Here is a 24,065-nt window from a genome sequence, read left to right as displayed (position 1 = left end):
GGTGACAAAAGTCAAACACAATTAAAGCACAGGTGTCACCACTTGAACACTACAACTCAAAATGGATCACACTTGTGGCTAATGATGTTAGGGAGCATATAGGGTAAGCCAGTTCAGAGAGCACTGGTTTGTGAGACCCTACAATGGATAGAAATCTGAGAGGAAGAGTTCGTGTGAGAGGAGGTCAAGGTGGTCAGCGATGACAAAGAACAGTAATATCTGATGAAATCAGAGTTACTGTGATTGACCATGTTCTTGTCCATGGTATGAGCATGAGGGAGGCTGGACAAAGGGTACAACCAAACATCAGTAGATTCACTGTGTCCACCATAATCCGAAGATTTAGAGAAGAGAACAGGTAATTACCTTTTTTGACATTATATTTTTGGTAACTCCATATTCTCTTTCTGTAGAATTGAAAGACTGCCACATGGGGGTGGGAGGACAGGTATGTTCTCCCCACACCAAGAGACCCTAATTGTTGATATGGTCCGTGAGAACAATGCTATTAAACTGAGTGAAATTTAGCAGAAGATCATTGAGGACCATGTAAATTTTAAGGGGTATCAACAGTGTCAGCCTCTCTACTGTCGATCGTGTCCTCAAGCGCAACAGACTGCGCATGAAACAGCTATACAGAGTGCCCTTTGATCGCAACTCAGACAGAGTCAAAGAGCAAAGATTCCATTATGTACAGGTTGACATATATCCAGACACATTCAATGTTGATTACTCTAAGTAGTGATTTACTGTAGTGGCCTAAATCACTTTTTCCGTATCACTTACAAAACTATATCTATTTCTACAGAGGGTTCTTCAACTGGATGCAATTGAAAGACCCCATGAATACATGTACATGGATGAAGCTGGGTTTAATCTTCCCAAAAGGAGAAGGAGAGGCCATAATGTGATTGGCCATCGGGCCATTGTTGGTGTTCCTGGGCAGTGTGGTGGCAATGTCACATTATGTGCTGCCATCAGCAAACATGGGGTTGTCCACCATCATGCCAACCTGGGGCCCTACAACACTCACCAGCTCCTCATTTTCCTCAATCACAGATGAGATGCTCTGTTAGGGCAGCAGGATGAGCATCCCATCTATGTTGTTGTTTGGGACAATGTGAGTTTTCACAGAGCCCTCCAGGTTAGAGAGTGGTTCAATATGAACCAAGGTTTTATCAATCTTTGCCTTCCACCGTACTCCCCTTTCCTAAACCCCATTGAGGAATTATTTTCCTCATGGCGGTGGAAGGTATATGAACCCCAACCTTACACCAGGGTACATCTCCTGCAAGCCATGGGACTTGCCTGTGGTGACATAGGTGTGGAGGCATGCCAAGCCTGGATACGGCATGCCAGGGTTTTTTTCCCCCGTTGCCTGGCCAGACAAAATGTGGCCTGTGATGTGGATGAAGTCCTGTGGCCTGACCCAGTACGGAGACATGATGCTGTGGCTGAGTAATGCACTTATTTGTATATTTTTGTACTTTATTTTTACAATGGCTTACTGTACACACGTGGCAAACGCATACGATTTCTGTTTGTTTTTACAAGTGCTACGTGTAAATGCACAAGATTTCTGTTTTGTCTTTTTGTACAATTGCTAAATGCACAGGTTTTTTTGTCTTGCAACATGCATTTAGCCTACAGTGAACATTAGCGAATAAACATTTATTTCTCCAGCTTGATGTCCTGAGCATTGTGTTTTCTATTTTTCTACATAGTGTTTAGTGATTGTTCCGTAGTGATTTTAATTTTGATTGACTCGGGGCACGATTTGACAACATAGTTACGTTTTGAGCACAGATTGAACTGTTTTGATGTGAAAGTTTGGTTTTGCAAGAAGAGTCTGAGGTTTTGTGAATGTAGCTTGAGAATTGGGTTTTGTGTTCACAGTTTAGAGAAAAGGAGAGCAGCTTTCAAGAAATGTGTCTTAGCAATCGAGAAAAACTGTAATAACTGAAAGAAAGGTCTGGAGATCTTTCAGGAGGGAAGATGTGACCAGATGTTGCCTCACCCCCACATTCACACATGGAGGTAAACGCTTAATGATTTGGAGTTGTTTTTGGAGCAGGGAAGGTTTCCAGAAATTGAAAGGAATCCTGAACCAACATGGCTCCCATTCCATATTTTAACTCCATCTAATAACGTCTTGACTGTGGCTCATTTGAACCAACTTTATCGTACAACAAGACGATGAGCCGAAGCGTACGTCTGGGTTCTGTAAGAGTTATTTAGAGACCAGACAGATGTCTGGAGTGATATCTATCATAAAATGTCCTGACCAGTCACCACACCTAAATCCTATTGAACTGCTCTGTGATGAACAAGAAATCATCAACTATTGAAAAACATCTTTGGAGGGTTTTATAAGAGGCACAGGCTGAGAGCATGTAAAGCTGTTGTATCTATTTAATGTTCCTTCAAATGCGTTTGTTTAATCACAGATTATTGTTCTGATTAATCATAAATCCACACAGACACCGAACACTCTTTTGTTTAGTTTAAACCAGATCACAGTCTCACTGCTGTTTGGGCTTCGACATAAAGACTATTGATGTCGCCATAAAGCATGTAGTTTAGACTGGACACAAAGCAGCAGGAGATAACGAGGTGCTGCAAACGCCACGATTACAGCTTCACCCTGTTCACAGATCATGTGACATCTTTACTTCGTGTCTCAACAGATGACTATTTTGGCACCAGTAAGCACCAAAGTATGAACATAGAACACAGACACACCACACAAAGCTTTGGAATGGTCAAGGTCACAATGTGTGTGTGTGTGTGTGTGTGTGTGTGTGTGTGTGTATATATATATATATATATATATATATATATATGTGTGTAATTATTACTAGTTTTGCACTTTGTATTTCACTGTTTTATAACCAACTGATTAAACAATTAATCAAGCAAACAATTAAATAATGTATTAATTTGCTTAATTCATTTTTCTTCATTCTTTTATATTGGTGCTTCATCAACACATTTACATTAAACATTTATGGCATATATTAAATGCGACATTACATTTATTTAATTACTAAACAGCTAATAGATAAGGGCCTTGCGTAGGGGCCCAGCAGTGGCAGGTTAGTGGTAGTGGGATTTGAACTTACAACCTTCTGATCAGAAGTCCAACATCTTAACCACTAAGCTCAAACTTTTTTTTATCTTAACTATCATGCGTCATAAAGTTCTTTGAAACTGTAAGATAGACAGACAGACAGACAGACAGACAGACAGACAGATAGATAGATAGATAGATAGACAGATAGATAGATAGATAGATAGATAGATGTAACAGTATATTTAGTGTGTATTGGAGTTTATATAAAGGAGATTACAGAAGTGTGGAGGTTTGTGAAACCGGAGCTCAAGAGTCGTGCTGCTAAATGAGCTCTCATTAGTACGTGATGCGTGTTTATAAGCGCAGTACTAAGCCATGCTGTCACTGCAGCTCTGTTTCACTCCTGCCATTCATGTGTGAAAACACAACATGGAATGAGGGATGAAAGCAGAGGAAAAATTAGAACAATTGGCACAAGGATAAATCAGTTAGCAGAAAAGAGAAGAGAAGAGAAGAGAAGAGAAGAGAAGAGAAGAGAAGAGAAGAGAAGAGAAGAGAGAAGAGAAGAGAAGAGAAGAGAAGAGAAGAAGAGAAGAGAAGAAGAGAAGAGAATGGGGTGTTTTTTTTTGCCTTTTTCTTGACAGAACTCTGGGCATGTTTTAATTTTCATAAGTAACCTCCCCAAGGGAGCAGTGAGCTTTAACACAGCTGTAAATCTCTCAAATACTCATACTCACTCTCTCTCTCTCTCTCTCTCTCTCTCTCTCTCTCTCTCTCTCTCCTCCATCCCTCTCCTTCTATTTCCCTCACTCCTGTTTAAGACTCTCTCTCTTTTAGTTTTATATAAAAGCTTTCTCACACTTTTATACCCAATCAACAATGACATCTGTTCATATCACAAATCTTGTCCATTCAGCTGTAAATATATTTCTGTCTCTCTCTCTCTCTCTCTCTCTCTCTCTCTCTCTCTCTCTCTCTCTCACTCTGTCTTTATTAGAACACTCTGATCTTTAGTATATCTTACCATATGCAGGATTTTTCACCTTTAGTAGTAAAGAGCTGCTCCTGTAAATAGGTTTAAACATTCAGGATGTTTTTAGTGGCAGTAAATGTAATGTAATAAAAATGTAAATGATCTCTGTCGGGTTTCTGCTCCTAAACACTTAACTTTTATTTTCTCCTTGCAACAATCAAGTGATGTTCAGCAACATATAAATGAGAAATCTGGTGTAGAATTAGTGGACAGGGCAATTATTGGAACTCAAAGGTCCAGAATGCAACCAGAGTAGAACAAAACGTAACAAAACTGAGACTCGTAACAAAACCGAGACTCGTAACAAAACTGAGACTCATAACAAAACTTAGACTTGTATGAAAACTGAGACTCGTATTAAAACTGAGACTGGTATTAAAACTGAGCCTCGTATCAAAACTGAGACTCGTAACATAACTGTTACTTGTAACAAAACTGAGACTCATAACATAACTGTTACTTGTAACAAAACTGAGACTCGTAACAAAACCGAGACTCGTATTAAAACCGAGACCCATAACAAAACAGACTCGTATTAAAACCGAGACTCGTATCAAAAACGAGACTCGTAACAAAACTGAGACTCGTATAAAAACTAAGACTCATAATGAAAAACTGAGACTCATATCAAAACTGAGGCTTATAATAAAACTGAGACCCGTAATAAAAGAAACTGAGACTCAGAGTAGAACTAAACTGAACTGAGTCCATCAAATTAAAAATCACCCTATTATTTCCTTAAAATGGTACATTCTCAGTTTATACATTCAATGTTTTTTATGTTCAGTTGTGAATAAAATATGGATTTATCTCATTCACAAATCATTGAATTCTGTTTTTATGTAAAAACCAAGCTGAAAAGTCATGTTAGTGAGAATTATTAAAGTAATGTCAATGAATTCATTCAGGGTGGATTTTTCTTTTATAACAGTTTCTTTTTGTGTTGTAGGACACGTCTCTCAATGAAATGTAAATCTTGCGCCCCCAACTGGTAGAAACGAGGTTCTGAACTCTCAGGTCCACACAAACCTGCATCTTAGAAGTACAGAAAAGAAATAAGAATATATTATTAATATAGAATCCCAATAGATAAGATTTTAAGAAAGAAGTGCTGCTGAATGACATGATGGAGGCTTCTGCGATTTTTCTCTCATTTTATTGGTGTAGTGGTTTAGTCACAGAACAGTTTTAGATAAATAAAGATTAAACATATACGTTTATATTAATACATTTATCCCTAAATGTCAGTATTTTTTACAACTATTTCCTAAACCTATTTAATTTAATAATAAAATATATGTATTGTAGCACCAGTAATATGGATTTTTGTATCTTTTTTCTAATTTACTGCTTTATTGTGACTCATAAAGAGAAGCTACAGTGTGACAATAAGCTCTTCTCTCTGCCCCCCCTCTCTCTTTCTCTTTCTCTTTTTCTTTCGTTCCGAGAGAGAAGTCATGTTCCGAAGTCTTAGTATAGAACAGCACCTGTTTGCACTCATAACATGGAAAGGTCAGGTGGAAATGCTATTTTGGAATGTGTGTGTGTGTGTGTGTGTGTGTGAGAGCTAGAAAAGCTTATGAGTGATATTAATATCTGTGCATGTTCATTATGAACAAGTGGAGGAAATGACACGCTTTTCTAAAAGCTGAATCTCTAAAAGCTCCAGTTTACATTTACACTTTTTGTGTAAATATTATTGATATTATCCTGTATTTTACTCTTTGACTGTTGATTTCTATAACAGGATTTTCTTTTCATTACTTATTTTATATATCCGCCTCATTAGAGCAGAACTTGGGTTTGTGCTGTGTACTACTAATAATGGAGCTGTTGGAATGAACTCCTGGTGCTGTTTCTCATTCTATTTATCATTTTCTTCTCCAGTTCGTCTCCAAAAATATCTTATGCCTCAGGCCATTTATCAAAATCATCATATTTACCATATAAGTTCCACAACGTGTAGAAATCACTAAATCTTACAACCCTATTAGATAGATAGATAGATAGATAGATAGATAGATAGATAGATAGATAGATAGATAGATAGATAGATAGATAGATAGAGAAATGACAGGACAGCCATATAATTTCTCCATTTATTTTTCTTTTTTCATTAAATTCTCTCCTCTTGTGAACAATTCTGGTGAAATCAACAGCCGTGTTTGTTTCTCTACATACATCTTTGGATAAAGAAAAACATTTGGACCAGCATTGCTTCATAAATCGTTCCAGTTCTGATATAAAGTAACTCTGTGCAGTAGAGTGAAATGAGTTCAGAGTTATACCACAGTTCAGCTCTTTCTGAATCCTCTCAATCATTAAATAATCGCTCAACAGGTTCGCTACAAACCACGAGTGTTTCCCTTACACACGAGATCATACATGAAATATACACTGTGTCATATGATCCAAAACACACACACACACACACACACACACACACACACACACACACACACACACACGCACAGACACACACACACGAGCAGCCATCCTGTATAGCCAAACGTAACGTCTTAATACTTTTACACTGTAATAATATCGATGTAAAATGTTTTGTATAAAGGCACGTCTTCAGGTGTGCTAATGAACAGAGCGTGGATTAGCAGGCGTGTCCTTTGCGTCACGTATTTTCTGTTGTACTGCAGTGTCCGTTACGTGTTCAGTCGGGAATTTCGTGGAGGTTAGCTGTGAAAGCAGGAGCAGAAAAATTTAGGATTTGGTTTATGGCTAGTATTAACTGCTAGCATGCTGTTTGAATACATGCATCAAATGCAGTCTTAAATAATACACACACACACACACACACACACACACACACACACACACACACACACACACACACAAGATACACATTTGCTTGCAAACATTAAAACACATTAAAGGAATTCTCCAGGTCCCTATAAACCCTATATGTAACATTTACTAATCTAATCGTACTTGCCGATAACCGATTAATCGATTTAAACCGATTTAAAATGTATACTGGATTAATAAATAAATTAATACAAATAAATAAATAAATAAAAAAAGGGTAATAATAACATGCCATTTAGAAAAGTACTGAGCTTTATTACAAAAAAAATCATGAAAATGTGCTAAATGAAATAAATATGAATATATTAATTATATGCTAAAATATTAAGGAAAATCAAAGACATGCTTTTAAACTGAAACAAAAAGTAGCACTCTAAATAAATAGAACCAATTACATCCAAAATGAATAAAAAAAAGATACTTGGAATAAACAGCACGTAGCATCAGCGATGCACCTCTAGAGGACGCTCTCGTACTGTATAACGCGACCCGGAAAAACTATCGGTATGGATTTGTTTTTTTTTACATAAGTTCCAGCAATCAAATATTGCTGCTGATTAATTGTAAAAAATGATGAATCGGTCGACTTTAACTTAAAATATCCGGTTTATCCCTTTAATATGTGCTCAACATGGACCAGGTCTTAGGTCCACACATCTGAAAGCGTTAGATCAAACACACCAAGCTACGCACAGCAAACACGCGTGTTAACCAGACACAACGGTTACCCGGCAGTGTCCCACATCTTCAGAAGTCAAACACATCATCATCATCATCCTCATCCTCATCCTCATCATGAAGAGCCCAACCCCAGGCCTTCAGGTCAAACTCTATTACACTGCAATAGGAGTAAGGGGCAGGTGGGTTATAGAAAAAGGTCCTTCATGTTTTCTCACATATCTTTTGCTTTTGCTAAGATTTACATTTTTCTAACCGCATGAGGTTTTTCTGTTTCATCTCATTTTATATAAATTCAGATGGGATTAAATGTGATGTTAGTGAGTTAATTCATGAAGCACATTTTCATTCATTCAGGTTTCATTTCAGCCAGACAGTGCTGCAGTATCGGCATGCCATAATTAATGTACACACACACACACACACACACACACACACACACACACACACACACACACACACACACACACACACACATATACACATACACACACATACACACACACACCGCAGGGTGAAGGTGAAGGTCAATGGAGAATGATTCGGAGCATGGGACCAGAGCTATAAGGAGGTTTGCAGCACAAAGAGCAAATCAGATTATTAGAAAAACGCAAAAACAGACTGTTTATAATGACTGCATTAGTAGTTTTATTTCAAATGTACAAACTCTGGCCAAATGTATTTGGACACCCGACTTCTCCAGTCCTACATGCTTCTTCCCACCAAGTTGTACAGGACATCTTTGGATTTGAAATGAAATTTTCCCTTTACTTTGGAACTAGAAGATCCAAACCTGTTCCAGCAGGTTGCACAAAAAGATATATATATCAATCCATGGGTTGGATGTGTGTGGAAGATCTTGAGCGGTCAATCTGCTGGAGTCGCTCCATCCCTATTGAACACCTTCGGGATGAACGTGGCCTTTTCACTCGCTCGCCCATATCAGGAACTGAGCATGTTGCTGAATTATATCTCACAATTCTACACAAAATCTAGTGGAACATCTTCCCAGAAGAGTGGAGGTCAATATGAGAGGAAATAAAAACTAAAAGTGGAATGGGATGTTCCAAAAGAGGCACACAGCAAACTTACAGTCAGATGTCCACAAACTTTTGATAGTGAATATTATATGTAAAGTTTCTTCGATATCTCACTTACTGATTATCTAGTGGAACATCTTCTCAGAAGAGCAAATGGGGACTAAATGTGGAATGGGTTTTTCCAGAACACAGCAATTTAATGCACATTTTGGTGAATTTTAAGGAATAAAATAAAATGAAAGGTGAAAAGAATCTGGATTTATTTTGTTAAGAAGGAGCTTCCAGCCAAGCTGCAATGCACTGGGGCATGTCATGTGCATCTAACGTTCATAATGGATTAATGTAAAGCTTAGGGATCCATGCAACTGAAGCTGATTCAATATAGTTCGTTATCAGATGTTCTGTTTGTTCAAAAACTGGTGACTCCATAACCTCAAAATCTGACTTACTTTAATTAGAGCTTAATGTTAATATTGTTAAAACCTGGTCCGAGTGGGTCCAAAAGAGTGGCTCGGAGGAACTCATCAGCACAAACAAATACACATTTATATAAAACCAAAATTAATTACAATAATACATAATAATATGTGAGCAAATACATAACGTATAAATATAAGGGGTGTAACGACATACAAAAGCTTATTATTATTATTAACATTTTAACATCAACAGTTTACATTTTTAAAACAATTAAGAATGAAATGACTGATGGGTAAATATTTAATAAAATAATATTTTATATTTTAACACGAATTAAACTGATGAAACTTGTGGTCCGCCACTTAATACGTTCCCGAGGAAGCTCAGATCTGACCTGTGTTCCACACGTAAAAAGGACTGCATTCGGTATACATGAGTACGGAACGGAAAACCCTGTACCGTTACACCCTTCATAAATATACACAGAAATACCAGACAATTTTTTAAAATCATGTAAATATCAATAATATAATTATATATTATAATGCAGACTGAAGACTCACCTGGGCTTGCTGGAAGGTGGTGGGCCTCTGCTTTGCACCCGGATAGCTCCTCTGGAGCTGAGTTTGGGTGAGTTCCGTGGAGAGAGTCGAGGCGAGAGGAGCGGGGAGGGAAGTGACCCCATTGCAGGCTCTTGATGGACCATCACACTCTGAGTAAGAGGTTTACGTGGGATTCTCTTGAGTAGTCGACCAATCCATTTCTGCTGCTCAGATGAAGAACTGGCCAGCAGAAGCAGCTCTTTAGCCGTGTCGTAGTGTACTGCAAGGGCAAGAAACAGGAGTTATGCATCTTTATAAATCTAGATGTATCTGACGGTACTGCCTGAGTTATCAATGATTCTTGGTGGAGTCCCAGTTTGAGACTAAACTAATAGAAAGTTCATAAAAAGAAAGACAAACAGGGGAATTGATCCAGGTTAAATCACAAGCTATTCTGTCAAAACTTTTCTGTGAAAAATGTCCCAACAGGTTGATGAAATAGTGGTGTAACAAGGCTCTGCCTGTGCTCCAGGACTGTTCACACCTGGACACAGAACACAGACACCTCAATGATCTGGAGAAGTACACTCCTTTCCTCACATGCATGTGTGAGCAATGCTGCCTACGCTAAGCCTATCAACACGTACCAACTACAAACCCTCAAGAATACCGAGGTGCACTTTCTGATGAAGACTTGAGGCACTGAGATACCGGCCCTTAGACAGGTCAGATGTAGTCCTATCTCTAGGATCAAGTCTGCACATGAGACCTATGCACAGAAGACCACCTGATCTAGGAATCAAGGCATATCAAAAACCGTCCAAGTAAACCCATTCCTGACCTGGAACTAAAGATTCTTCACAACCTTTATATTGTTTTGGACCCATCAGCTACCAAGGCTACCCCTTTCCCAGGGTTAGGGTTAAGGCTTAGTCCCTACCTGTTGACAGAAGTAGATGTAATGAGGACTGCATAGATGCAAACCGTGCAAAGCCGCTGGAAATACCAGGCCAGGTACTCCGAGAATGTGCATTCCAGCGCAGACATCCTGATGGATATCTTTAACCTCTCATTGACCCATTCCAAAGGAGCATCATGTTTCAAATCAAACATCATCCCTGTTCCAAAGTCCTCTACGGTTTTAGACTTGAAAGATTACCGACCACGTGGATATTCATCAGAACGCATTCAGACATTTACAGCAGTCATGCAGACAGACTTTACCCCTGGCACTTTCCCATCTGACCATCATTAACACTGGAGGCCACAAAGTTCTAACAGCTTTAATGAGCTACTCCAGATACATAGCCAAACACCCAAACAAGCTTATTTGCCAGGTGTTCTGCTGATCCAACAATGGAGGTTCTAACCACCAAAAACTATTTTAAACAGAAGAAGCACAGGGGCAAGATAAAGAACCATGTTCATCCTATTCATGAACTTTTCATCCTACTTTCTTTGGTAATGAGGCTCTACAGTATCGAAGCTGTTTCCCCTAAAAGCCTTACCAACACAACTCTCACATCTATACAGCCTGCAAAGCAACATGCTAATTACATACCTATGCTAACTCAGCTAGAATTCCAATACCACTATGTACAAGTGACTTTACTATAATTCTGATCTACTTGCTTCTACCTTTCTACATCATAGTCCACACCCACCACGACCTACTGACCTTTGCATGGTGCGAGAACTTCCTCCTTGAGGTCTAGGTGGTCTTTGTGGCATTTGACGTGGCAGCACCGACACTCCAATGCCGGAGGGGGTTTGAAGACGTTCCAGAGGGGCCGAGCACACGCATCACAGTTAGAAGGGAAGTGGTAGAGTGTGGGCACAAGCTCGTGGCCTTTGTAAGAGATGTAGGCTGATCTCTCGCCCACTGAAAGCTCCATGGCTGCTTCCTGATTCTTACTCTCACCCTCATTGGCGTAGAGGATCTAGACAGAACAGGACAAGAGACGAGAGAGAAGAACATCAATCACATATACATATAGATAATACTGTCCTCAGCCACTTGTACATCTGCTTGCACATGCAATTATCCAGTTATATGGCCAATAAGTTTGGAGTTTGAGCTGGTGTCTCAGTAGACCTTGAATCAGATGGTCATGAGTTCAAATCCCAGCAGATCTCAAATCCCACCAAACTACCCGAATGTTTATGTCTGTTCAATGTTCATCTAACGCAATTATTTCAAATGATTTTTTTAGGGTAATTTCTCAGTTTACATGCCAGTATTTATATATATTTATGTGATTAAATACGCTTAATTAGATTCCTTAATCAGCACTTCAAGTAATTAACTAGATAAAAAATGTAAATCACTTTACAGCCCTAAAAGCAATAAATTGTCCCAATTTTGTAGAAAAGGTTCATGGGGCTCAACAAGAAGCAACGTGGAACAAGATAAACAGAACCTGGAACACCAAAGAACCACAAAAGACTTTAATTGGTGCTCTTTAACACAAGGTGCGAAACAGTCGTGTGACGTAACCGATTTCAGCAAGAAGACGTATTACTGCAACAAAAAATTATTCGAACGCCTTGTGACACAATACCTGGAAAATGCGAGGGATCTCTTTAACGTCCGCGCGATACACATCGGTTTGAGTCACAGGCCGGACGTGGAAGAGTTTACTGATGGAAAACGAAAGGTAAACATTAGATAAACCAATATTTATAATAGTAATATAACAATACTTATATACAGAATCATGGTGTAATACTGGAATGCCTTCATCTATAAAATAACATAATATTGAATAAATGAATAAAAAAAAGGTGCGTTTCGACTCACTCGATGTCCAGGATCATGAAGGGTTTTGCCTGATCACGTTCTTCTTCTGAGTCATAGAACAGGATCTTCCTGCTGCTCATCACCACATACTATAGAACACAGATGACATACTGCATACACATCCATACCACACACTCAGAAAAGCTCCTGAGGACGTAAATAAGTGTTTGGAGTTGTCTGTTTACCTTCTTATCCCATCCGAACCTCTTGGTGTTCTTGCTTGGAAGAGAAAGCCAACCTTCCAGACTTGTATCTGTAGTAAAAAATAATGTGTTTTGGAATCAAGGAGCAGTTTAGACAAAGAGTCTTAAGTTCTGAAGCTCAATAATTAAACTATTTATCAATATAACATACGGTATGATCCAATAATAATAATAATAATAATAATAATAATAATAATAATAATATATTCACACACATGCACTTTTAATGCACCCAAGCGTTTCAGGTTAGCAAAGTCCTGCTGTGTGTGTGTTTTATACACAATACAATAATATTACACACAGAAATGTTATTAAAATTATGTTCATCACATCCAGGTTGTGTTTCACCTGACATGACTGTGACGAATCTACAATCAGGGCTGGAAAGAACCTTAGCGTAGAAATATATGTGATATTTTCTCAAACTGTTATCACAAAGCTGAAGGCACACAGTTGTATCAGGAGCATGAAATTTTCCCTTCACTTGAACCAGGAGACCTGAATCTGTTCCAACATGACAATTTATGCACAAAGCCCAGCTCCATGAACATCTGCTTTGGGAGATATGGAAGACTTCCTGCTGTTAAAGCTCCAACACTATTGAACACATTTGGGATGAATGTGAACACTGGATGCTCCCCAGGGAACCTTATCATCTTCTCACCTACATCAGTACCTGAATTTACTAACACCCATATGAATAAATGAATCTCCACAAATCACAAAATCTAGTGAAACATCTTCACAGAAGAGTGGAGGGAATTTTAAGTGCAAATTGGGACTAAATGTGGAATGTGACCAGGTGTCTGCAAACTTTCTCTAGTATATTGTATCTGTCTGGACGGGGGAAATAGGGTGTCCCGATTCTTTTGACACACAAACACACACATACACACACACACAGATCTGGTTCTAGTGCTAGTGCTTGTTAGTCACGGTGACTGGACTTGCAGTGCAATTTTAAAGCCTTTTGTCTGCACACATGAACATCTCCATCATGCAGGTTCACCTGCAGGAACAACGTCTCCTGGTCTCTCGCAAGCCAAAGACACGTGAGGTCTTTCCCTCTCTCCGTCATCGTCCTCGTCCTCGGGATCGGACGGGAAGAGGGGGCGGACGAGGTTGGGCCGGGTGTCGATACACACACTCTTCGAGCTTCGCTGGTATGTAAACGACATGGACTCTGAGGTTTGTGTTTGTGTGATGCGCACTGATGTGTAACCATGAGGACAGAGGAAGTGGTGAAGAAGGTGTCAAAAAAAAGAAAGACCAAACAGGAATCATGTTAGAGTTTGAGAAAAACAGAAGTCCAAGGAGGTGAAAGAAAAGGAGGGTGGAATTAGAGATTATAAGTCTTTAGTGTGTGTGTGTGTGTGTGTGTGTGTGTGTGTGTGTACCTGGATAAGGCTCATCAGTCTCCTGCTCATTGCCTATACTGCTGGTGCTAGTTGTGTCTAAGGAATGGATGCTAAGTGAAGTTAGTTGACAGCGCAGACGCTCGATGTCGCTGTCTTTACTGTCCAAAGCCATCTGAAGCTCCAAACGTGTCTGCGACTCTTCTGTAATCGTCTACAACATGAACATAAATAAAACAATATGCACACAGGAAATGGCAGGATATTGTTACGGTTTGCAGGTTATAGCCTGTCATGTATGGGTGACGTAGTACAGGATGTTGGTGCATGATGTCAAGGTGAAGAACGGCCTGAGGCAAAGCATCAGAATGGTGCGAGATCTTGCACCTAGCCGTGGATTCTCACCTTTTACCACTGAGGAGTTTAAGATGTCAGTGGAGTTTGAAGAGCAATTGAGCGTGAGTATGTGTCTGCCCCATGGAACTGATAATAAAGCTGTTAGAGTTACAGTCCTTGTGCAATGTTCTGGTAAAATTCCATCCATAAACTCCATGGAGCTCAGTTATTAGGAAATGTGTACAATTTGTACCTGGAACTGGATGGTGCTACAGTTTCTGAACATCTGGAATTCCTTCCAGCCGTTCAGAATCCAGCTTTCACCCTGCTCGTATACAATATACTGAAAATATAAACTGTTTTTGGATTTCTGATGGATCGATACTCACAGCCTGCATCTCACTGATCTCTTTCTGGTATTTGATGATGGTGCTGTTGAGCTTCTCCTTCTCGGAACGCAGCTCCAGCTGCAACTTCCTGTTTTCCTTCTCCTTCCTCCTCAGAGTGCTGTCATCTGCACGGTGAACGCCACGCACCAAATCCTTCTTGTTCATGATCTCGGCTAGCTTGTTCACAGCCTTAATGGAGATTAAAAAACACGTAAATTGATTCTTGGGAACATCAAACATGAAAAGCTTGAGCTTGATTTTAGCAGGTTAACTGTTAACTACACTGGTTCTCTTCCGTGCACAGCTCCCTGAAGATCTGCTTTCCATGAGTTGGAAAATGGTGTGTGGAAGATCTCAAGTGGCCTGCTATATAGCTCCTACCCTATTGAACACCTTAGGGATGAAGGTGAACACCACTCCAGACCTCACCTACATCAGTACCTGACTGTGTGGCTGATGGAAATCTCAGAAATCTCCCAAAAGAACATCTTTCCAGAAAGGTGGAGCTTATTGTTAAAGCAAATGGGGACTGAATGTGGAATGGGATGCTTTCTAGGACTTCTGAAATCCAAAGAACCGCATCCAGAACCGTGATCAATTTCTGTGATGAGAAAGTTAGGGGAGTAAAACCACACCCACCTGGATCTTCAGCGTTCGCTCAGAGTGAAGCTGCTTCTCAAATGACATCTTTATGATGCTGATCTGCTTCTCTTCTTCTTTATTCGCTTGCAGCTCTGAGTAAAAAAAACAAAAAACTTTACATAATCACCACCTTAGTTGGCATCTTCAAGGGCACACAGTGTCCTTTACAGTGAAGGTCATTTAGATTCAATTATGGGCCTTAAGGTTTATATACACAAATGTAGAGCATTGAAAACAGAACATTAGGAGAACATTGTGGAAACACTGATGCACTCACGCTGTTGAAGGTCCTTGATTTGGTTATTGAGCTCCTCTTTCTCATTGGCTAGGTTGGCTACATCTACAGTCAGAGTGCGATTAGACTCCTCTAGCTGCTCACACACACACACACACACACACACACACACACACACACACACACACACACACACACACACACACACACACACACACACACACACACACAAACAAAAACATTTATTATTAAAAGAACACACTGGTCTGCTGAACTGTTCATTGATTCAGCTACTGTAGCTGAATGTCTATAAAATGTCAGTCTCTGGTCTTGAGGAGTAGATAAAATGGAGATAAGATTTACTGTTAAGCTCGTGTTCGTGAGACAGAAAGCAGAGTGACGTTTATCCCAAAATCTTTACTGTTCTGGGAATCGTAAAGCATATTTGTAGTAGAGAAAACAATTATCCAAGAAACTCTAGTTCCAAGCAACCCTAACCCCAACCTCAACCCTAACCTCAACCTCAACCCTAAACTCAACCCTAACCTCAACCTCAACCTCAACCCTAACCTCAAACCTAACCTCAACCTCAACCCTAACCTCAAACCTAACCTCAACCTCAACCCCAACCCTAATCCTAACCCTAACCCTAACCTCAACCCTAACCTCAACCCTAACCTAACCCTAACCTCAACCCTAAACTCAACCTCTAACCCCAACCTCAACCCTAACCTAACCCTAACCTCGAACCTAACCTCAACCTCAACCCCAACCCTAATCCTAACCCTAATCCTAACCCTATCCTCAACCCTAACCTTAACCCTAACCTCAACCCTAAACTCAACCTCTAACCCCAACCTCAACCCTAACCCTAACCTCAACCCTAACCTTAAACCTAATCCTAACCTCAACCCTAATCCTAACCCTAACCTCAACCCTAACCCTAACCCTAACCTCAACCCTAACCCTAACCCTAAATCCTAACCCTAACCCTAACCTCAACCCTAACCCTAACCTCAACCCTAACCTTAACCCTAACCTTAACCTTAACCCTAACCTCAACCCTAACCCTAACCCTAACCTCAACCCTAAACTCTAAAAAATAGCTTTAGCATTGCGACATAGAAATAATAACAAAAAACGCCCCTGTTATTTAAGAACTTGAACTGTGTTTCACTACGATTTGGATGTGAGGGGAGCGATTTATGGAGATCATGCGATAGAATAATTCATGTTCAATAATTCAATGAATATGCTCAGTATTGTTATCGTGAATGTTTTCTCCTAACTCTGAGCTTAACCATGTAATTTATTAGAAGAAGTGCTTTATTCTAATAAACATTCCAAAGTAACTGAACCAGAACAAGAGAAACAGGACACACACATTCCTGTGTACTCCAAAAATAAAAGACTGCTACACTTTTGTCAGATCGAGATCAGATTTCTTCAAACGCTTGCAGTGGTAATTAGAATGAGGTTCCATAACTTCGAGCACATGTTCAGAAGTCAGAATTATCTGTGTTTTTACATCTCACCGAGTTGATGGTGCTGTCCTTGTCGATGAGCTCCTGCCGGTGCCTGGCCACCATGTCTTTGATCTCCAGCTCTTTTATAATCTTCTCTTTCTCAAGGTCTGAATACTGTTCCTCAGCGATGGAGCGCGCCAACTGCTCAGAGTCGGCTTCGTCAGGCTTGTCTCCAGCTGTGCGGCCAGAGAGTCCCTACACACACACACACACACACACACACACACACACACACACACACACACACACACACACACAAACACACATTTCATTATGGCTTGACCAGTTTTAATTGGCAGTAGATCAGATTCAGTAGTATCCAGATGAATAGTGAGTGCCACTAGATGGAGTCCACACTGTTCCATACCAACATCAGTATACACGTTCATCTACAGTGAACTAACATGGAGTTTTAATGCGTGAATCTAATGGGAATAATCCATCGACGATAGGGAATCTAAAGATGGAGAGCACAGAACAACCTGAACTGCACACTGCACATGACTAATACACATACACATGGACGCACCTTTCCTCCTGAAGGTCCTCCAGCCTCCGCTGTGCATCCTGGTAGAGTTTGTTCTTCTCATCACACTCTTCCTTCAGCTCAAGAATCTGAGTCTTATAGAGTTTCTGCGAGATAAAAAAAAAAAACCCAAATGGTATATGATACAGATTTACTGTAAAGCCTACAACAGTAGTGTCTCAGGGACATGGATTAGCATATGCATTTGCACTAGCATTTAAGAAGGAGTCTCCAGTGTCAGGGGTAAAGCTGAGAGCTTTCTGACATGGAGTACATAATGGTTTCTCCATTGCGATTGCGATTGAAAGATCAGAAGAAGAAAAAGCACCGGGATTCGATTGGAACAGACCAAACACTGCATACATAATCATCACGTGTACAACACAGAAATACAAGCAGCACTTAAGAGAACACCAAACCTACTGTGAAATACTGTTCCGCCTCCAGCTGGTCCTTCAACTCCTTCAGATGTGCGCCAGCAAGTTCCTTCTCCCTGATTGGACAAGTACAAAGACTTTATTTTACTCCAGGCTGCGGAAATTTACTTCCTTAGTTCTAAACTGGTCTAAAAGTACAGGATGATTGTAGCTAATGATGCGACGTGCTCGTTAATAAAATATGTATAAAAATATATACATTTATATTCACTATGTCCACACACACACACAAACACACACCTGCGTAGCTCCTGGTTGTGTTTCTCCACGCTGAGTTTCAGCTCCAGCAGGTGGTTGAGATCCTGTTTGAGATGTTTCTCAGAGGACTGCAGAGTGCTGACTTCGTGTCTATGAGCCTTCAGATCAGCCTGGGACAGATTCCTTCGCTGCGTTTCCTGTTCCACTTTCACGGTCAGTAAATCAACCTGCATTCACACACACACACACACACACACACACACACACACACACACACACACACACACACACACACACACACACACACTTATTATGGCTTGGCTTGACCGTTCTTTACATTTTTGGTATTCGTGGTATTTTTAGCAGATCATTCAATGTGAACGAATGCATTAGGAGTGATTTTGTGGACCTGAGCACAACAGGAACACCGATTGTATATACAAAATGGTTAAAGTAGGGTGTGGCTGATTTCTTCTGTAGATTACAGTCAACAGACAGACAGACAGACAGACAGACAGACACGAGGTGGTATCAAAAAGTTCAGAGACTCTCTTTGTTTACAAAAAAGTATCTCCACGACGTTGTCAAGACGCCGACTTTTGAGCCGAATCAGCTCCCGATGTGTACAGGACAATTTCTTTTGGCTTGTGCTCCCTGTGACTGTGCGTGCAGCCTTGTGCTGCCATCTGTTGGCGTGTTACAGAACTAGCCTCGAACCTTTTTCATACCACCTCGTGTACGGACAGAATACAGAAGGACAGTAGACAGTCAGATAGGTGGACAGACAAACAATATAAATAGACAGAGACAGACAGAAACAGACAGACAGGCAGACAGAAATTCAGACAGACAGACCTCCTCTGTGAGCTTGTTTTTGTGTAAACGCAGCTCTTGGAGCTCGTTTTGTGCCTGTTTATAATCCCAGTCCAGGTCCGAGTGATGTTTCTCCAACTGCATCAGCTTACTCTCTAGCTGCTGCTTAGCTGAACGTTCGTCCTGCAGCTTCCGCTCCATGTCTAAAACACACCAATCAAATAACAGAATCTGACACCAGCTATATCTAAACACTACACATCCTAGAGCACAACTTTATGGATTGTGTATTGATTGTGCAACACCGGGTTGAGTCCAGGAAGGAACTCAGAGGACAACAAAAAGGATGGATTGGGTTCCAACCTACTATGCAAAATTTGAAAAATACCAACCAACCTACAATACATGGAGGACTGGTTGCAGGAAACCTGATGAAAAACCGAGGAGAACATGCAAACTCCACACCCACACAGGATGGAGATACAAGGATAACGCTACCTTTCCCTTATCTATGCAGCAGTGAATGGGAGTGATGTTCACGTCAGTGTGATTGCATCCACAGTGTTACCTTCCAGCTCCTCAGACTTGGCCTCCTCGATGGACTGGTTGAGTTTGCTGTTGTCGGCGAGTCGGGTTTTCGTGGCGTTGTGCTCCTCTTCCTCTCGCTCCAACCGCTGCTGAACAGATTTCAGCTTGAAGGTAAGGTCGATCTCCTGCTGACTCCTCACCTGTATACACAGACCAACATGGGTTACGCATACACACACACACACACACACAAATACACACACACAAATACACACACACAGACCTTCTCCAAATCAGTCAATTCCTCCTGGAGCTGTCTCTTCTCCCCCTCGGCTTTGGAGAGAAAATTCTTGCTTTGCTTCAGCTCTTCCTCCAGACCCGAGATGCGCACTGAGAGGGAAAGAGAGAAAGAACAAGACGAAATGAAGTAATCATCCGTCCTCCTGAAAAGCAACATAACGTCAGATACCTGTCAGTGGACCCAGCACCCAAAATAGCAGTTCACTCTCCACAGGAGAAACTCCACCCAAACACACCAGAAACAAGGGTCCAGTGTGTGTCACGGAAACACACACTCATTTCTACACACCAACACTAACACACTCTTACAGCCGTGGGCTTTATTCTCCTCCGACCCCAGTCTATCATTTCATCTTCTCACCTCCTCACTCCATTCCCCATTCCCTTCCTCACAAATTCCTTCATTCTATCACTCTATCGATCTCACACCCACTTCCTGTTTCTTACTTTTCCCACCTTTTTTTTTTTACCCTCCTTTTTCCAGGCTCAGTGCCCAGTTTCTCACTCCTCAGCTGCCTGCACAACAACTCTACCTTCTCCCTCACTTTTTGCCTCTACTTCCTGCCTCTATACGTATACCCCAAAAGGCTTCACACCACCTTTATCTTCCTCACTTCCTTTTTTCCTACCGACTCACTCCCTCCCTTACTCCTGCACTCCCTCACCTTGCAGGTCAGTGATGTTCTCAGAGCTGAGACTGCGCTCCCTCTTCTCAGTCTCCAGGGCGTTCTGCAGGCTGAGGTTGTCCTGCTCCAGAACGACTCGGCTGCTCTCCAGCTGTGCCAGTCTCTCCTGCAGCTCCCTGAGTAACAGCTCCAGCTGCTGCGCCTGCCTTGCTGCCTCGGCCTGAGCTTTCTTCACTCGGCCTGACTCCTCCAGCTCGGCCTGCAGCTTAGCGCTCACTTCCTCCAGCTGCAGAGGCAGAGGGATAAAACAAGGGAATCAGTGTTTACAGGAGTGCTGATGTCAGGTCTCTGAGTATTCCAAACTCCAACTCCCAGCAGTCATTACTGCCTTCAAACATGGCCGCCTTGGAATTCGAGCTCCAGACCTCATACACACTTCAGCACTCATAATCATCAAACATTCGACCCCCCACACACACACACACACAATATAGAGAATAGAATAGTATCTATAGACTAATATTGATTAATAAAACAGAGTGCACTGTAAACATTAGCCATCAATACCTTCTGACCAATCAGAATCAAGAATTAAACCCTGTTTTGGTGGAAACTGTTGGAAACCCTAGCACAGACATACACATTTTAGGCCACGAAGCAGACGTCTAGACGTCCACCCAAACATATGGGCAATGCTTTTACAGGCTACACTTATATATACGCAAACACAGAGCCCTGTGTGTGTGTGTGTGTGTGTGTGTGTGTGTGTTTGGTGTGTGTGTGTAATAATAGATGATGTTTGTTCCTACAAAAATCCTTCAGCACACACTAACCTGCCTCTCTAGATGGATGTTTTTCTCAGCGGAGATCTGCGAGTTCTGCGACTTCTTCTTTAGCTCTGCCAGCTGCTCCTTCAAACTGCTCACTGCAAACAAAACCCCAAGAGTGCTGAGCTCTGCTCATTCATGAAACATGGTGATGCTCACCATGACTGGGCGACAGCGAGCGGTTAAGTAGTCAGAACAGTGTGTCCACAGCCTGGTCATTGTTCACTAATGTATATATCACAAGCAGCGTTTGGTACACAGGGTTTTTAATGCTTAAGTGGTAGTAATGAGCGTGAAATTGTAGTCAGATGTTCTGCAGAGGAGGTGCAGAGCTCCTTTCTGATTTACCTTCGTTTTCAAAGCAGCGCTTTCGCTCCGTCTCGAGGTCGGCTTTCCTTAGGCTCTCGGTGTTCTGGTGCTGAAGCAGAGCGTTCTCTCTTTCCAGTTTCCTCAGGGAATCCTCCGCTCGATTCCTCGCACTCATCTATACAACCCGGGAAAATTGGACAGTCAGAGGGATACACGAATTCGGGTGTATTGATTTTAAAAAAGGGCACCGGATAAAAGTGTGCATTTGTATCGTTTTTGAACATATTTGTGTCATTTATTCATTTATAATTGTCATTAGTATAAATGCACTATACTTTTATTATTTAAAAAAACGACCAATATTTGATATGTGGATCGCCGATGCTACGTAAATATGATGTATCACAACACTACGCAGACGGAGGTGTGTCCTGAGAGTCACATAGAATACAGATTAACATGGCAGAGGTAGAGCTGTAACTTCCTGCAGACACAACAGGAAAAGAACGTCTGATGATTTTCTGTCTGTCTGAACCAAAGAAACAAACTTTATTATACTCTGTATAATATTGAATTGCAGAGCATCAATTTTTTTTCAATGCATCGTATCGCATCGTGTTGAACAAATTGAAATTGGATCTCACTGCATCGTAATAGAGGGGAATCGCATCGGCCTCAGCTAACATCCAGAGCAAAGTCCTACATTTTCCTCTACAAACTGTCACTCTCATTCTTTTACTCCTTTATTAATTAAAGATGTGACAACATATTTTTTAATCAGTGTATATATACATGCTGTGGAACGTGTACTGAAAAACTGCAAAGCGCCTCAAGACTCTCCCTCAGTGGTGTTACCATGCACTGTAACTCCTTCTATAAATTCCAGTATGTCTTACCTCCTCTTCGATCTCCTTGGAGAGTTTATCTAGTCGCTCGTTTGCACTCCTGTTGAGGTTAAATTGGAAAAACAAAGCAAAAGATTACAACGCCAATTCCAGGAATGTTTAAATGTTTAACAAATGTTTAAATGCTTACATTTAAAATTCAATAAAAATTATTTATACACAAAATGAGATCATTTCACATGTGATACCTGCTACAGGTCTCAAAAAAGTTGACACAGGGGCAACAAATAGCTGAAAAAGCCAGTATTTTTAAAAATATTCAGCTGGAGGAACATCCAACTAATCAAGTTTATTGAAATCAGGTCTTTTGTGTATAAAATATTGGCTAATGTGATTTATATGTATTTTAGTTTTTATTTAATTCAAAGGTAAAAACATCCCAACATTTGGGTTGTATTTTATGATTGCTTTCACAGTGTAAACCTGTGTGTGTGTGTGTGTGTGTGTGTGTGTGTGTGTGTGTGTGTGTGTGTGTGTGTACAGCACGTGATGAGCAGTACCTGCATCTACCTTCCAGTTCATCTTTAGCTTGCATCTCATTTTTCAACTTCTCTTCAATCTTAATAAGTTTCTTTTTCACATCATCAGTCTGAAGTGCAACAGAAAGACACACACACGCACACACACACACACACACACACGCACACACACACACAATGGTCTATTAATCATTCATCTTCTACAAAAGCAATATTAAGATCAGCTGCTGATGTTGGAGGAAGTAAGGAGTCTCCAGATTCAGTTCATCCCAAAGGTGTTCACGGTTAAGGAGGTCAGGGTTCTACTCTACTCTAACCCAAACCCCAACACACCAAACATCAAGTCTTCATGAAACTCGCTTTGTCTACAGGAGCATCTTTATGCTGGAATGCCTTTGTTTTTAACCTCCATTTATATAATATGTAATATATCATATACAGTAATTTGTCAATATACAATAACATGTTTTGTAATTTCCAACTCAAAGCACGTTTTATATATGTTCAGTTCCATTCTACATTTTATATAGTAATTTATTCATTCTCTACATTTCTTATCGACCATAAAATCCATAAAAAGTGAGTCTAAAAGATCACAATGGCCCATATTTTTTTAATATATAATGGAGGTGTAACAAGTTCAAGGTGGAAAGGAAAAGGAAAAAACAGTATGTGATCATCTGAAATATGCTGAAGTGCTCTATTACTTTTTTTACAACACTGAAATGTAAAATGTATGTTATAAGCAGGAAGCATATGTTCATGCACACCTCAGATCTCTCTGAACTGTCCTCTTTTTCTTCTAATCCATCGACATACACGTCTTGATTTTTGCTCATCGACCTGAGAGAAAAAAAAATCCGAAATAGGGAGTGAGTTTGAAAAAAACGATCAGGGAAGGAATGAATGCAGCAGTCTTCCACTTGTAAAAACAAACACTGCACTTCCTGTCTCCTGCTTCGATCACTTATGTAATACAAGAGTTCACTGGTCCTGCTGTGCATGTGTGTGTGTGTGTGTGTGTG

General features: G+C 40.6%; 1 protein-coding gene across 1 annotated transcript in view; it reads right to left on the bottom strand.

The window, feature by feature from the left end:
- Positions 1 to 6,191: 6,191 nt before the first annotated feature.
- LOC124400736 (rho-associated protein kinase 2-like) overlaps positions 6,192 to 24,065 on the bottom strand; it is a 32,966-nt gene continuing 15,092 nt past the window's right edge. The window contains 25 exon segments of the mRNA XM_046872462.1: positions 6,192 to 6,797; positions 7,655 to 7,764; positions 9,628 to 9,886; positions 11,285 to 11,546; positions 12,168 to 12,246; positions 12,407 to 12,495; positions 12,592 to 12,659; positions 14,007 to 14,178; positions 14,690 to 14,878; positions 15,329 to 15,423; positions 15,609 to 15,702; positions 17,102 to 17,247; positions 17,250 to 17,287; positions 17,622 to 17,725; positions 18,042 to 18,111; positions 18,296 to 18,480; positions 19,109 to 19,269; positions 19,635 to 19,794; positions 19,878 to 19,984; positions 20,560 to 20,806; positions 21,354 to 21,445; positions 21,696 to 21,831; positions 22,553 to 22,601; positions 23,062 to 23,150; positions 23,811 to 23,883. Of these exon segments, the coding sequence (XP_046728418.1) occupies positions 7,674 to 7,764; positions 9,628 to 9,886; positions 11,285 to 11,546; positions 12,168 to 12,246; positions 12,407 to 12,495; positions 12,592 to 12,659; positions 14,007 to 14,178; positions 14,690 to 14,878; positions 15,329 to 15,423; positions 15,609 to 15,702; positions 17,102 to 17,247; positions 17,250 to 17,287; positions 17,622 to 17,725; positions 18,042 to 18,111; positions 18,296 to 18,480; positions 19,109 to 19,269; positions 19,635 to 19,794; positions 19,878 to 19,984; positions 20,560 to 20,806; positions 21,354 to 21,445; positions 21,696 to 21,831; positions 22,553 to 22,601; positions 23,062 to 23,150; positions 23,811 to 23,883 (3,055 nt within the window). The 3' untranslated portion in view covers positions 6,192 to 6,797; positions 7,655 to 7,673.

This window comes from Silurus meridionalis, chromosome 18 (assembly GCF_014805685.1).
Source record: "Silurus meridionalis isolate SWU-2019-XX chromosome 18, ASM1480568v1, whole genome shotgun sequence".
Classification (NCBI taxonomy): domain Eukaryota; kingdom Metazoa; phylum Chordata; class Actinopteri; order Siluriformes; family Siluridae; genus Silurus; species Silurus meridionalis.
This window is presented reverse-complemented; position numbering and strand designations above follow the sequence as displayed.